At 36.9% G+C, this 16,799-nt stretch overlaps 1 protein-coding gene across 2 annotated transcripts in view; it reads left to right on the top strand.

The window, feature by feature from the left end:
- Positions 1 to 16,799, top strand: part of ITGA1 (integrin subunit alpha 1) — a 181,440-nt gene that overhangs the window by 122,292 nt on the left and 42,349 nt on the right. For both annotated transcript variants that reach the window (XM_061393555.1, XM_061393556.1), the window contains exons 12-15: positions 3,899 to 4,041; positions 9,184 to 9,327; positions 10,458 to 10,715; positions 13,210 to 13,340. In XM_061393555.1, the coding sequence (XP_061249539.1) occupies positions 3,899 to 4,041; positions 9,184 to 9,327; positions 10,458 to 10,715; positions 13,210 to 13,340 (676 nt within the window). The remainder of the gene's footprint in view (positions 1 to 3,898; positions 4,042 to 9,183; positions 9,328 to 10,457; positions 10,716 to 13,209; positions 13,341 to 16,799) is intronic.

Below are 16,799 nucleotides of genomic sequence, written 5' to 3'. Positions count from 1 at the left end.
TGATTGTGGCCCTAGGTATGCAGTCAGACAGTACAGAGGTACTCTGAGGTCATAGGCGTCTTGACTTTGTTTTCTAACTCTGCCCCTGGTTATCACTTTAGGCAAATTAATTTATTCCTCAAAGCCTTGATTTTCTTATTTATAAAAAATAGTTTACATACACAGGTATATAACATTTGCATTGTTATGAATATGAGCATAAATAATCCCTGTAAGGTACTTAGTGTTGTGACAGAGAGTTGACCCCCAATAGGTGTTGTCTATTGTTGTATTATTATTCCTCTTATTAGTATTATGATAGGCAGAATATAGACCCCAAAGATGTCCATGTCCTAATCTCCAGACTTAGATCTTGTGTGACAAAAGGGACTTTGCAGATGTGATTAAGCTAAGGATCTTGACATGAGAGATTAGCCTGGGATACCTGGTTGGCCCCAATCTCATCACATGAGATTTTAAAATCAGAGAAGCTTTCCTGGATGTGGACAGGAAGAGACAGAACCATAGAAAAATGGTCAGAGAGATTAATGTTATTGGCTTTAAAAATGGAAAATGGGTGCCAAAAGCCAAGGAATGTGAGTGGTCTCTAGGAGCCACAGTGGGCAAGAAAATGGATTCTTCTCTGTAGCATCTGAAGGAACCCTGCCCTACTAACACCATGATTTTAGCGCAGGGAGACCTAGGGCTGATTTCTGACCTATAAGATAATAAAATTGTGATGTGTTAAGCCATCAAGTTTGTGGTAATTTGTTACAGCAGCAATAGAAAACTAATACAAGTATATTATATAGCTACTAAGAGTAGCTGATACAAATACTACTACTAATTAGTAGTGAACAGTTACAACATTAAAGATATTGTGCACAAAGATATTGACATCCTCAAAGATGTGAATGACATTGTCACTACTCTAAGGAAGTTCACACATTAACACCACATTTAATAATATATTAAATAATAACTTTATTTGATAAATAAAACTATAGTATTTTTAGTATTCTGAGTGATTATATGATTAAATTTTTTAAAAATAAAAAACCTTAAAGAACTCTAAATCTATTATTCTCAAAAACCTTGGGTTAATGGTTTGCTTAAAGCAGACTTAGAGAATTCAAGACTGAAAGATACTGCTGCAAGCAAAAAAAATTGAGAACCTTCACTCCTGACCACATATTTATAATATATGACTCCTCTCTGCCCAAAAAAGGAAATTTGGGGGTATATTGTTGACAGTGTAATAAAATGATTTTTTGTTTGTTTTGAAGATTTTTTTAAATCTTTTTATTAGCTTAGTCACGGGTTAGTGCTTTAGATATTTTGCTGATATAAAGTCTAATATATGTAAGATTTCTTTCAAAATGGAAAAGCACTCAGAAAGAGATCAAGGGAGAAAAATGGCTTTTCCCCCAAATATTATTCCAAATCTAAAATTAAGGTTTCAAAATGTTCCCTTGTGTGGCTTACACATTAAGAAGAGTTTGAATGTGTTCTTCCAATCTGTGTGGATTGAAAGTTGTTAGACTATGAAAATTCTGAAGGAAGGTAAGTAAGAGGTAGACAGTCTATTAAAAAATCTTATAGTAACCAATAATGATCAGAAAGCAGCGGGAACCAGCCATGGACCCTCCCTCAGGACAGTTATGCACCCATCTTTCTGTAACCCAGCAACTGGCTTTTGCCAATATGCACTGAGCAAGTGGCCCTGCTGGTGAAAATACAGGCAAGATCCTGTTCCCTGCTTCCCCAACCCACAGTTTGCTGATTTCTAATCACACCAGACTGATTCAAGAGGAAAGGTAAAGAGGTGAGGCAAACACATGAAATCAAGACAGATCCTGTGTTTCCCGTTACCTCACCTGATTCTAGCACTTTTCCCAAGAAGTGAATCATGAGAGCTGACAGGATGTACTCTTCATAAATCCACACACAGAGCTATGTCATCAATTTTCCTTTCTCTTCAGTTCTGTGCCTTTCTTTTTCAGAAAGTGGTATAAACTTTTAAATCTTTATAATGATTTTCCTTGCATTAAAATTAGACTTCACTGAGTCCTCCTTCTTGCTTTCTTGTTATTGTTTTTAGACGCCCAAGCTTCAGCCAGGAATACCTGCCTGGGTTGTTACTGGCCCTGTGAAGGTTTCAGCTAGTAGTTTAGTTATCAAGTGTGCATCATCAAAGTCAACTAGATAATAAAAAACTCCAGCCTCAAACATAATTTTCAACTTATTTTTTAAAGGTTGTTTTACCAGTTTGCATTCATAGCTCTGAAATTGCAAAAAAAAAAAAACAAAAACCATGTGTACTAACACTCTCGCCCCACTCCCTTCTTAATATTTCTAAGAGACCTACATGAAATAAAATAACCTTTGTTTTGTACATTTTTCTTTTCCATTTTATTTTTATATAAACATTACCCTAAAGTTTTTATTTTCTAAGCAATATTGTGGTTAGTAACAAAAATATAACACATTACATGTCTGGAAAAGAATACAGTCTATTATGTATAGTAATTTTTAAAAAAAAAAAGCTCTAAGATGAAGCAATGAAATTGTAAGAAAAGTATTTACAAAAGAAAATGTGGCTGAGGAATTGTGTTCCCCTAGCATTTGTAAAAATAAATATATTTGAGTACAAAACCTCTGTTTCTCTCTTAACGTTTTGGAAGAAAATGAAACTATTATCTTATGGTAAAATACTTGGTAAGTAAATTATCAATATAATCTTTTTCTCAGTAAGGAATGCTATTCTGTGGCATTTGGAAAAATACTCTGCCTTCTACTCCAGTGGTGGCCAGCACTGGTTATTAGAACATTTCTTCCTTTGGTAGAGTTGAAATCTGCACATGGTAATTTTTATCTATTTGTTTAGCTCTGTTCTCTAGACATACAAACAATAAATCTAATTCTTCATTCAAAATTAATAATAATCAGTCTTAAAGACTTTAAAATTTTAAAGGGCATGAAAGCTCAATTAAAAAGAGGAATGATTAAACATGAGAGATAGTTATTCAAGCTCACTTTTAATCAAACAAATGAAAATTAAAATCATGGCAAGGTATATTGTTTAACATTTATTAGAGCACCCACAATTTTAAATAATTATATACCTAATGTTTGTGAAATTTTGGTGAAACTACCCTCTCCAATGGCTGTTCATGGAATGAATTAGTACAAATATTCTGAAAACAATTTGTCAGATGTTATAAGAACCATTAAAAATTTGATCTGGTAATCTATTCCTTGAAATTTGTCATCAAAAAAGTCCAAAAGAAAGAAAAAAAGTAAGTGCTCAAAGATGTCTTTGCAGACTTAAGTGTTATGCCAAAAAAGTAAAAACCATGTAAATTCCACCATTTCATCAGGAAATGGTCCTGAGGTTTAAACACAAGGCATTTCTACTTTAATTCAGATAAATAAGCTTCAGCCACTTGAAATTACAGTTAAAAACCTAGACAATGATACAGAAAAGGTTTACATTAACTATGATTTCAACTGTATAAAATTATCAATTTCTATAGCATAAGCACATGCATCCAAATGAAATACAGCTGGTTTATTACCGAAGAGTAGGTTGAGATTACTAGAGTTGTGTACGTGTATGTATGTATGTGTGTTTTTCTGTCATTGTTATATCATTTTTGCCTTTTAACAGTGAAAATCTAAGGTTTGGAGGAAAATACATTTCAGAATGAAGCAACTGTGGTAGATAATCAGGGAACAAACTAACAGCTCTAACCAGCACAAATTTACCTGCATTAAAGAAAACATTTATTTTCAAAAAAAGAGATGTCCATATAAACATATAAAAATGATTCTCCCAGCCATTTAAAATAGATCTTGATTTATTCCATGCAGACTCTTAAGGGGCCAGCAAGTATATCTGGCATCTCTCTTTTGTTAGGTTACACAGTAAGCTCTGCCACTACTCCTGGAGATGTGCTCTACATTGCTGGACAGCCGAGGTACAATCACACAGGCCAGGTTGTCATCTACAGAATGGAGGGCAGAGACATCAGGATTCTCCAGACACTCAATGGAGAACAGGTAAGCTTCAAACTTGTTGTTTTAAATTAATCCATTCATATTCTTCCTGTGTAAATTGAATTATATATTGTATGGAATGAGTTTCATGACATTGTACAGGAGATAGGGATCAAGACCATCCCCATGGAAAAGAAATGCAAAAAAGCAAAATGGCTGTCTGGAGGCCTTACAAATAGCTGTGAAAAGAAGAGAAGCGAAAAGCAAAGGAGCAAAGGAAAGATATAAACATCTGAATGCAGAGTTCCAAAGAATAGCAAGAAGAGATAAGAAAGCCTTCTTCAGCAATCAATGCAAGAAATAGAGGAAAACAACAGAATGGAAAGACTAGAGATCTCTTCAAGAAAATTAGAGATACCAAAGGAACATTTCTGTCGAAAAAGGACAGAAATGGTATGGACCTAACAGAAGCAGAAGATATTAAGAAGAGATGGCAAGAATACACAGAAGAACTGTACAAAAAAGATCTTCATGACCCAGATAATCACGATGGTGTGATCACTGACCTAGAGACAGACATCCTGGAATGTGAAGTCAAGTGGGCCTTAGAAAGCATCACTACGAACAAAGCTAGTGGAAGTGACAGAATTCCAGTTGAGCTATTCCAAATCCTGAAAGATGATGCTGTGAAAGTGCTGCACTCAATATGCCAGCAAATTTGGAAAACTCAGCAGTGGCCACAAGACTGGAAAAGGTCAGTTTTCATTCCAATCCCAAAGAAAGGCAATGCCTAAGAATGCTCAAACTACCGCACAATTGCATTCATCTCACACTCTAGTAAAGTAATGCTCAAAATTCTCTAAGCCAGGCTTCAAAAGTATGTGAACCGTGAACTTCCAGATGTTGAAGCTGGTTTTAGAAAAGGCAGAGGAACCAGAGATCAAATTGCCAACATCCTCTGGATCATGGAAAAAGCAAGAGAGTTCCAGAAAAACATCTATTTCTGCTTTATTGACTATGCCAAAGCCTTTGACTGTGTGGATCACAATACAACTGTGGAAAATTCTTCAAGAGATGGGAATACCAGACCACCTGATCTGCCTCCTGAGAAATTTGTATGCAGGTCAGGAAGCAACAGTTAGAACTGGCCATGGAACAACAGACTGGTTCCAAATAGGAAAAGGAGTACGTCAAGGCTGTATATTGTCACTGTGTTTATTTAACTTATATGCAGAGTACATCATGAGAAACACTGGACTGGAAGAAACACAAGCTGGAATCAAGATTGCCGGGAGAAATATCAATAACCTGAGATATGCAGATGACACCACCCTTATGGCAGAAAGTGAAGAGGAACTAAAAGCCTCTTGATGAAAGTGGAGAGTGAAAAAGTTGGCTTAAAGCTCAACATTCAGAAAATGAAGATCATGGCATCCAGTCCCATCACTTCATGGGAAATAGATGAAACAGTGGAAACAGTGTCAGACTTTATTTTTCTGGGCTCCAAAATCACTGCAGATGGTGACTGCAGCCATGAAATTAAAAGATGCTTACTCCTTGGAAGGAAAGTTATGACCAACCTAGATAGCACATTCATAAGCAGAGACATTACTTTGCCAACAAAGGTTCATCTAGTCAAGGCTATGGTTTTTCCTGTGGTCATGTATGGATGTGAGAGTTGGACTGTGAAGAAGGCTGAGCACCGAAGAATTGATGCTTTTGTACTGTGGTGTTGGAGAAGACTCTTGAGAGTCCCTTGGACTGCAAGGAGATCCAACCAGTCCATTCTAAAGGAGATCAGCCCTGGGATTTCTTTGGAAGGAATGATGCTAAAGCTGAAACTCCAGTACTTTGGGCACCTCATGTGAAGAGTTGACTCATTGGAAAAGACTCTGATGGTGTGAGGGATTGGGGGCAAGAGGAGAAGGGGACGACAGAGGATGAGATGGCTGGATGGCATCACTGACTCGATGGACCTGAGTCTGAGTGAACTCCGGGAGTTGGTGATGGACAGGGAGGCCTGGCGTGCTGCGATTCATGGGGTCCCGAAGAGTCTGACACGACTGAGCGACTGATCTGATCTGATCTGATCTGATCTGATTGTCCTAAATTTTTTTAAAAACAGCACACCCATATTCAACATCCATGGTATATAAGGTCTTGTGTTAGGTTTCTTGGAGGTATATAAACTTATCTGCATCTTTGGCATCAGGATATTTCAGCTGGATGGAGATAGAGGTAAGAAAAATAGATACTGATGTAGATACAGACATATAAATAAATGCAAAAGGAATCTCAGACAGTAAGAAGTATGGAAGTGCCAGTGCCACAGATAGTAAATTCGGAAGATGGAAAGAGCCATAAGCTAAGATTGGTACAGAAAGTCTTCCTAGGAGATAAAATGTGGGCTAGTCTAGAGGAAAGACAATGTAGATAGGCAGAAAGAGCCAGTTAAAAAAAGTAGGTCCCAATTGTGTGAGGTTTTGAGTGGTAGGTAGAGTTCAGAATTCAGATTTTCTCCTGGAGGTGATGGGAAATAATTTGTAACATGTAAAATCAGAGAATTCTCTTTTGATAATATTGAATATTAAAAGTAATGTAAGAAAAACTATATATGCAATATGCAAACATAACTATATATAAATATTTTTAATTGAAATAAACATCTATGCTATTGTTGGTTATTAAATTGTGATAATTTAAGTAATTTTTATTCCTTTTTCCATAATTTTCTGCATTTTCCAAATATTCTAGAATGAGATTGTATTAGTTTTATTCTACATTCCTCATGGGATGGAGGCATTCTTGGGCTTCACTAAATATTCCAACTCTCTAGTTTACCTGCCCCCGCCCCCGCCCCCCCACACACACATGAAATACTCAGAAGGGCAGGGCAGTGCCAACCTCCCTCTCCTGCAGGAACCCTGACAGGCACCCAGCTGAGCTGCCAAGAGACAGATGCTTTAAGCAGGCACAGTTGCTGCCCTGGCTTTAAAGCCCTACAGGAGGCAAGATCTTTTCTAGTAGCACCATAGACATAGCTTCCCTGGGTCTTGTTAAAGGCATGAAGTTTCAAGAGTCACTGCTTTCTAGGAAACCCAAAATATATTATTTCCATCAAGTATTTATCATTCCCCCCAGCCTAAATGCAACATCCCAATCAGAGGTTTTGTAACCACACTCAATGTTGCTAAGTGTTGTAGTTGAAATCCTTCTCTCATCGTATTACACAGTTAGAGTAAGCCAAAGGTCAGATTCTCATTTAGCAGGTGAGAGGGTGTTGTTAGCCCTTTGCCCATAATCAGAAAATGCATCAACAATAAAAACAAGGCTCTTGTTGGAGGTCAAGGATGAGGTGAAAAGAACCTGAAATGATAGATCAACAATAAAAGTGGAAAAGGAAGGGATGTGGCAGACATAAATAAGGAAGAATTGACAAGATGGTAAAATAAATCATTTGGATGACATCTTAGGTCTGTTGTATACTTGCATGCTCAGTTGCTCAGTCGTGTGCAACTCTTTGTGATCCCGTGGACTATAGGCAGTCACTCTCCTCTGTCCATGGGATTTCCCAGGCAAAAATACTGGAGTGCATTATTTCCTTCTCCAGGGAATATTCCTGACCCAGTGATCAAACCCACATCTCCTGCATCTCCGGCATTGCAGGCAGATTCTTTACCACTAAGCCACCAGGGAAGCCCCTTAGATCTGTTATCACTCTATTAGTTGTCTAAAAACCAGGAAATGTAAAATATGTAAAAAAAAAAAAAAACTTATGAGCATTTGAGGAGAGTATCACAAATGATATAAATCATGAAAATTTGAGTTTCAAGTCTGGGAGAAAGAAGGCACCATGATTAAAATGTCAGCAACTCAAGCCATTTAAAAAAAAATTTTTTTTTAGCGGTATTTGGTTTTAGACGTGTTTTCTATAACAGTGAGTGCAAATTCAAATGGTTGCAAGGGGCAGGGAGGTAGAGCCAATTAAAAAGCTGCTGGGCAGAAGACAACAGGAAGCGGGAGCCAAGGCCTGGGCAGCTTGTGGCTTAGCCCCAGCTCAACTCTGTATGGCTATTGCCATGTAAGAATGAAGGGCCAATATTGTCAGATCTTAAAAAATTTTAGTTATATTTGTAATTAATTCAATCTAAAAAGCGAAGACTTTTTAAACCCTTCATAAACCTGTGAGAAAAGGACATTCAAAAAACCAGTGTCTAGCAATTGTCTAAATGTCTAGCAATGTGTAAAATTGTAGAACTGGGGGGGTCTTGCAGAGGATGGAGTGAAATTTGCCAGTTAAGATAGTGGGGATTGTTAGGGAAGGATTAATTATCTAAGGGAATAGAATAGTTGCAGGTCTGAACTTAGGGGAGGTCACAATCTAGGGGATGCAAGGAGAGAAAGGAGTCGTAAATATGAAAGGCTGATCTATAATATAGTGGTAGAACCAGGAGAGCAAAAGTAACATCATAGAGGCCAAGACAGGAAGTTTCAAAGAGAAAATTATAAAAGCATCAAATTTCAAACACAAGTCAATATTTGGAAAAGTTATTGCACTTAGTGAAGCACAAGTACCCTGGATTTCCCTAAAACTCATTCCTGTCATTAAAGAGAACATATAATCCTGCTAGACCGTGGTCCCCCAGCAATCCTTTTATATTCCTCTACCTCCCGTGGCTGCTGGGACAAGACTTAGCCATTCTGTCAAGCAGACAGTCTTCCAAGATTCTTAGGTAAAATATGCTGCCCCGATGTTCCAAGGCAATTCAATTCCTTATGGTGTATTTCAGTTTATATTTTCACTTTACTGTATTCAAGCATATACTGAAGCCACTGGGAAATGCCCTGTATTGTTCATTTCATTTAAAAAATTGTTGTATTCTTACTGGTCTTTTCTAATTCACGCAGAAGAGAAGTTAGGGTAAAAATCCAAAGAAAATCCTTACTCTTATTCTCAATTAGAGTCTCATATTAGACTCTAATATGACAGCTGCTCATCCTCCTGGATGGAACTGACTCATATTCATTAACTTCATGTAGAACCAATAGCTCTCAGGTAGCATCAATTTCTGTATTTCATTTTCTTTGGCATCTGAATCCCAGATACTCTTCTCGATTGGTATAAGAGAAATGCAGGTTTTTAGTTTCCTTGAGAGGTTCTGATGTTTATCAGACTGTTTTGTTCTGTTTTGTCTTGTGTCCTAGATCGGTTCCTACTTTGGAAGTGTTTTAACGACAATTGACATTGATAAAGATTCTAATACTGACATTCTTCTAGTCGGGGCTCCCATGTTCATGGGAAGAGAGAAGGAAGAACAAGGAAAAGTGTATGTCTACGCTCTGAATCAGGTAACGGTTACTTTGGTAGAAATTCAGGAAAGTCTCTTTCTTTGTTTCTTAAAATTTCAGTTAATAATGTTCTAATTTTTCACTCACTCTGGCAAAAGGAACAAAAAAGCTTTCGGGCCCAATCTACCTTACTAACCCCTCAGCCTCTAAATTAACATTTAGAATTGTAGCAAAATAACTCAAACAGTTAGATATTTTCTGCTTATAAATGTGAACTTTATTAAGAGTATATAGAATAAAGATAAATACATTTCACTAAATTGTTAAATTCACAGGGCAACCATTTGTGAGCTCTGGTCTAGGAGTGGGTCACATTAACAGTTCAAGCTCTGTGTGAGCGTGTGAGTGTGCATGGGCACACACATGTGTGTGTAAAGGGAGGAGTGAGGAAAGACCGCAGAGAAGTAGTGAATGTTATGGCGGTCACACCAAACACTGAGCAAACTGCTGTGGGCTTTGGAATACTTCACTCAGCTGCAGTGAGATGTTTGTTTTTCTGATCATAGCCTCAGACATCATTTGCTAAGTGAAATAATTCTTGACTTCTTCATTAGAAGAATTTTTGCTGTTTACAGCAGAGTTGGGATGTATCTATTTAGCTTGTTAAATTTTTAGTCTTTTCCATTTAATTATTTTAAATCATAAATTATATGTCTTTCTCCCTATCATCTTTTTGATTCCTCCTGTCAACATTTTTTGGTCCTGTTCTGTTTTTCCCTTTTTCCCAAGAAACTGTGTTCCTGTTCATCATTTCTGTCCTTTATAGGGAAGCATATGGAGAGACTTTTCCAAAAACACAATAATAGGTAAAGAAAGGATAGTGACACAAAATGAGAATTTAAAAATTCAGCTCTTCAGCTTTAAAAAGTTGCTGTTGAATTATATACTCATTTGATTACATTAAAAAGAGACTCCATTAAAAGCCTCAGTACATCCTTGTCTACACTCCTATAATCTGTGGAAATTTCTCACTTTGCTCTCATATAGACACAAGTCTTAAGAAATTTTGCAAACTTTACCCTTCAGGTACAAATGATCTTTAATAGCACTGATTTAGTACATACTTTAAAACTTTGCTCTGCTGTAGTTATGACAGAAATCCATAAGGATTCTGTTTATCTTTCTTCCAGACAAGGTTTGAATATCAAATGAGCCTGGAACCCATTAAGCAGACTTGTTGTTCATCTCTGAAGCACAACTCATGCACAAAGGAAAACAGAAACGAGCCATGTGGGGCTCGTTTTGGAACAGCTATTGCTGCTGTGAAAGATCTCAACCTTGATGGGTTTAATGACATCGTGATCGGAGCGCCCCTGGAAGATGATCATGGAGGAGCTGTGTACATTTATCACGGAAGTGGCAAGACTATAAGAGAGGAGTACGCACAAGTAAGAAGTGAAGCCTACAGATTCCTTCATTTATTTATTATCTTAGTGTAACAGGCGTGGATGTTACCAAAATACAGTAATGGTATATAGTCATACAGTCAGTAGCAATGTATGGGGTTTTTAAAATTTTATCAGTCATTGAGAAAGCATTGGTTTATTATATTATTTGTGTGTTTCTAATCCTGTGATTCTTGCCCTTAATTGATAAGTGGGTTCAATACCAGGCATTACCTGTCTTGCTTCACGAACTATTTAATTTTTTCTTCTGACTCTTGGGAAACTAGATTTCTAAGTTTTCTTCATAGTAGAATTACTTGTATTGAATATTTTATTTTGTCTAGTTTTTCTTTTCTGTTGTCATATGCCTTGTCTTCATGACTTAATCTTTTTTTTTAATTGAAGGATAATTGCTTTACAATTGACTTGATCTTTTGAAATGGCAAAAACGTAGAACGAAAGAGCACTTTTTAACGATGCTGTTTACCAACTACAGTGTGTCTGATCCTAAACACAGGGTACCACTTTCTGAGTAAGAGAATAGTAATTATATGATTTAGCCAATAAAGGAGAAGAAATGGTTTTTATATTCAGTACCCATGTTTTTATAATAAAATCACATTAATTTTATATTTATGAATTAAATTGCTGTATTTTCATAAAAATAAATTTGGACTTCTGAAGGTTTATAATTTTCTACCAAGTAATCCCTCTTGTAAAAACTCTGAATAATTAAGTTTAACCTGCAGGGGATTTCTATTGTTCTTGATTTAAATTTATTGTCAGCTAATGACTCTATAAATTAGAGCCTAATATATAAATTAGAACTTTTTCCTACATGAGACAAATGTCCATTTACAGAAGTGTTTTATGTATGACAAAAGTAAAAGAATTTAAAGGGATTCTTCTAATGCAATTGTCTGTTTTTAAGTAACCATAGTTAATTGGACACTGAACAACTACTTATGAATAAAATAGAATTCACTACTTTTCTAACTTATGTATGAAAAGAAAAACAGAACAACAGTTATTTCTTTTTATTTGTAAATGTTCTTTGGCTCCGTAGTCAACAGAATTCTCAAAATCTATTCATGCCTTGTGAAGTTGTCCTTAATTTTTCATTGTCATAATGACATTAATAGTGAAAAACAAAATAAAGGGCATATTTCAGTAATATATTTTAACTAACAAGACTCCGATCTGTTTAATAAGTGATTTGCTTCTTTTAAAAATCTTCATGGTACTTCATAACTGGAAACAGGCAATATTAACTATTGGAGTGTGATGGAATCAGGTACTGGAAGCAGGAGTTTCTTGTGTTCTTCACATTATTCATTCTGGTTCAATACCTCAAACTTAATGGAGTGGCATTTGCAATATAAAAATAAGGATTTTAAAGTCATTAATAAGTAGACTAGATTCTTATCAGCAATTGTTTTGTAAAATGATGATAAATCAAGATGCAGCTTTAAGCAACAAAAACAATAAAGAATATTAGAGTTGAGTTTGTTTAATTATTGGCAGAATGCTTTCCCAAGAATAGGTGAGAAATGTGCTCATTCATTGCTATGGTAACTAGAGGTGCTGCCTGTGTATGGAATGATCCAGAATCAAACTGAATCAAGCCCTCCAGAAGCAGTGGGGTCAATAACTCCTGATTTCTCTGCTGAAAAATATAAGGAAACAATTTCCAGTGAACCACAAACCTTTAGGCTTGAAAGATGTTTTCATTTGCTTTGCCTTATTTGGCTTCTTAAATTTTATGACATTCAAGTGGAAGATAGGATAAGGAGACTCCAGGTTTAGGGAGAGTTTGTCAGGACTCCCTGCCATCGGGTTCTGTTAAAATGCTATCAGCTTGAACCTGAGCTAAGTTAGGAAGTACAGATGCCAAACACATTATGTATGGTAATGTGCATGAGAACTCCCTATTCATTTGTGCTTCCCAACACTGTGGATACATGTGAATGAAATAGAATCTATTATGCTCTTGACTTTTAGTACCATTTTTGACAGACAGTAAAGATGACATATTGAAAAATGTATTTGATGGAATGTATTCTTCATACCCAGGCTCAAAGTTCAGTGAACCCCAAATTGACCCTAGGATAATTTTCCACTCCCCCTCTTGCTTGTATGATGTGTTTCCAGTACCCTTATATATCTCTGTGTAATGGAATTGAACAGAAACTAGAAAGCAGAGCCAATTACTCATAATGTTTTCCTTGAGGATTAGACAAGATGACGTTATATAATATTTTTCCCTCTCTCTGGTGTCAATAACCCTGAGATGACTTTGTCTGCACTATAAAAAGAATATCCTTTGGGAACATCTGAGTAATTCTTCTTGTCCCCACATGAGGGGCCTCTTGGGCAGGTTTCCAAAAGATCTCTCATTTAAATTTTTTGTCAACCAATCCAAGTTCTCAGATTTATTTGAAACGGTTTTTCAAGAGACTCTTCTGACATTAAAAACTCTCTGTTGGTATTTTCACAGCGTATTCCATCAGGGGGAGATGGCGAGACACTGAAATTTTTTGGCCAGTCTATTCACGGAGAAATGGATTTAAATGGTGATGGTCTGACTGATGTCACTATTGGGGGCCTTGGTGGTGCTGCCCTCTTCTGGTATGTATTTTAATAACATCCAATTAATCTGATCCACAACATCCGCAAATCAACATGACACATTACTGAGTCCTCGCTTGAGTGCGTGTGTGCTAAGTCGCTCCAGTCGTGTCTTTGCAACTTCAGACTGCAACACTATGGACTGTAGCCCGCCAGGCTCCTCTGTCCATGGGATTCCCCAGGCAAGAATACTGGAGAGGATTGCCATGCCCTCTTCCAAGGGATATTCCTAACCCAGGGATGGAACCCCAGTCTCTTATGTCTCCTACATTGGCAGGCATGTATTTTAATAAAATCCAGTTATTAATGATAATATTTTACAGATAGGTCAGGAAGATGCCCTGGAGAAGGAAATAGCAACTCCAGTAATCTTGCCTGGAAAATCCCATGGACAGAGGAGCCTGGCAGCCTACAGTCCATAGAGTCACAAGAGTGGGACACGACTTAGTGACTAAATAACCAGACCTCAGAGAATGATCAGAGTTTGTATACAAAATGTCCATTTCTTTTTTTTGCTCCCATATTCATAAAAAAATTATGCAGTTTGGGAATCTGAGAAACTGATCAATCTTAAAAATAAAGCACCTGTATTAAAAGAACAAGTAGAATCAACTCTTAATGTGGGTTATCTATTATGTGATTGTCATTCTGCTTAGAGGAGGGGATAGGGGAAAAGAAGGCCTCATACAGGTTGTATATAAACAAGAAAGTTTCCCTAAATTTACTTACAAGCTTTTATGGATAACTGACTCTTCATTCATTTATATAGTGCATAGAACTAGACATTTGCGCATCACTGACTGATTATATTGTTGGTCAAGTGTAAAAGCATCTACAATAGTGTCTTCTCTCAGTCTTTAAAATGCCTGCATCCCCAAATTAATTTCAGTTAATTGTAACACCCTCATCAATAGTCAGATATGTTCACTAATGCCAATTAATTAATTAGCTTATTAATAAAATAATAAGTTATTAATTAATGGCATTAATAACTAGCTTTAACTAGTTAAAAGACAATTTCAAAAGTTTTCTATTTTTTAAAATGTGATTATTTCAAAAAAATGTAAACAAAATCAATAAAATATCAATAACCTCATGATAGTAAAGAAAATTATGAAAGAGGTGAAGATAGAGACTTGAAAAATATGACTTTGTCATAATTTAAGATAATCCTTAAGAACTAAAGGTCAAATAAAAGTTGTACACTAAACTACACAGAGAGGAACTATTATGCTTTTTTAAAACTTTTAACCATGCAGCAGAAGGAAAGGAGAATGCCTAGAAAAGGAGAATGCTAGGCAGCATGATCTGTGACTTTTGAGGAAGACCACTGAAAACCAAGGCTCCAAACCAGAAGTCACCAGTTTCAGGAACAACAAATACATTTAGTTTTTGTTTGAACTGCTAATTCTGGGTTAATTCATTAGGATAATCTTTACCCACAAATATTTATTGTGAGGGCTACTTTCAAAGCCCTGAAAACTTGTTTCTAGCCTCTCCTGCCCCCAGTCAAGGCTTTATCATTGATGAGCCAGAATAACAGAGTTGGGTTCCTGACATCACATAGCAAAATGGACCAAACCAGCACAATAAAACACAAAGACCAAGATTGGCAGTGCTGAAGAGGGAACTCAGAGTGGATACAGCTGGCAGGCAAAAAACAGAGGCCCACTCAGCAGTCAGGGATGTCCAGGAGAGCCCAATCCTGTGGGCTAGACTGAGCTGTATATTCTATAAAGATCTGTGTGGAGCAGAGAGGAGGTGTGGGGTAGGGAGAGGTCAAGGCAAACTTATGCCTGAAGAATCCAAACTATACACTCTCATTCACTCATTAATTGCTGGTGAAAGGGTAAATGGTTAAAACCCATTAGCAGGCCTTTGTCACTAAAGTGTTAAAAAGCCTTAAAGTGTTCTTTTTTAAAAATTTTACCCCATTATTGCAAAATTCAGACTTAAATTGAAGAAAGTAGGGAAAACCACGAGACCATTCAGGTATGACCTAAATCAAATCCCTTACAATTATAGAGTGGAAGTGACAGGGATTAGATCTGATAGGCAGAGTGCCTAAAGAACTATGGACAGAGGTTCCTGACATTGTACAGGAGGCAGTGATCAAGACCATCCCCAAGAAAAAGAAATGCAAAAAGGCAAAATGGTTGTCTGAGGAGGCCTTATAAGTAGCTGAGTAAAAGAAGAGAAGCTTAAGGTAAAGGAGAAAAAAGATATACCCATTTGAATGCAGAGTTCCAAAGAATAGCAAGGAGAGATAAGAAAACCTTCTTCAGTGATCAGTGCAAAGATATAGAAGACAATAATAGAATAAGAAAGACTAGAGATCTCTTCAAGAAAACTAGAGATACCAAGGGAACGTTTCATGCAAAGATGGGCACTATAAAAGATAGAAATGCTATGGACCTAACAGAAGCAGAAGATATTAAGAAAAGGTGGCAAGAATACACAGAAGAACCGTACAAAAATGATCTTCATGACCCAGATAACCACGATGGTGTGATCGCTGACCTAGAGTCAGACATCCTGGAATGCGAAGTCAAGTGGGCCTTAGGAAGCATCACTACAAACAAAGCTAGTGGAGGTGATGAAATTCCAGCTGAGCCATTTAAAATCCTAAAAGATGATGCTGTGAAAGTGCTGCACTCAAAATGCCAGCAAATTTGGAAAACTCAGCAGTGGCCACAGGACTGGAAAAGGTCAGTTTTCATTCCAATCCCAAAGAAAGGCAATGCCAAAGAATATTCAAACTACCGCACAATTGCACTTATCTCACAGGCTAGCAAAGTAATGCTCAAAATTCTCTAAGCCAGGCTTCAAAAGTATGTGAATCATGAACTTCCAGATGTTCAAGCTGGATTTAGAAAAGGCAGAGGAACCAGAGATCAAATTGCCAACATCCTTTGGATCATGAAAAAGCAAGAGAGTTCCAGAAAAACATCTACTGCTTTATTGACTATGCCAAAGCCTTTGACTGTGTGGATCACAACAAACAGTTGTGTTTCCACAACTGTGTGGAAAATTCTGAAAGAGATGGGAATACGAGACCACCTGACCTGCCTCCTGAGAAATCTGTATACAGGTCAAGAAGCAACAGTTAGAACTGGACGTGGAAAAACAGACTGGTTCCAAGCAGGAAAAGGAGTACGTCAAGGCTGTATACTGTCACCCTGCTTATTTAACTTATATGCAGAGTAGTACATCATGAGAAACACTGGGCTGGAAGAAGCACAAGCTAGAATCAAGATTGCAGGGAGAAATATCAATAACCTCAGATATGCAGATGACACCACCCTTATGGCAGAAAGTGAAGAAGAACTAAAGAGCCTCTTGATGAAAGTGAAAGAAGAGAGGAAAAAGTTGGCTTAAAACTCAACATTAGAAACTAAGATCATGGCATCTGGTCCCATCACTTCATGGCAAAATAGATGGGGAAACAATGAAAACAGT

This window comes from Bos javanicus, chromosome 20 (genome assembly GCF_032452875.1).
Source record: "Bos javanicus breed banteng chromosome 20, ARS-OSU_banteng_1.0, whole genome shotgun sequence".
NCBI classification, from domain to species: domain Eukaryota; kingdom Metazoa; phylum Chordata; class Mammalia; order Artiodactyla; family Bovidae; genus Bos; species Bos javanicus.
The sequence above is the reverse complement of the archived record's forward strand: the minus strand, read 5'-3'. Positions and strand labels throughout refer to the sequence as shown.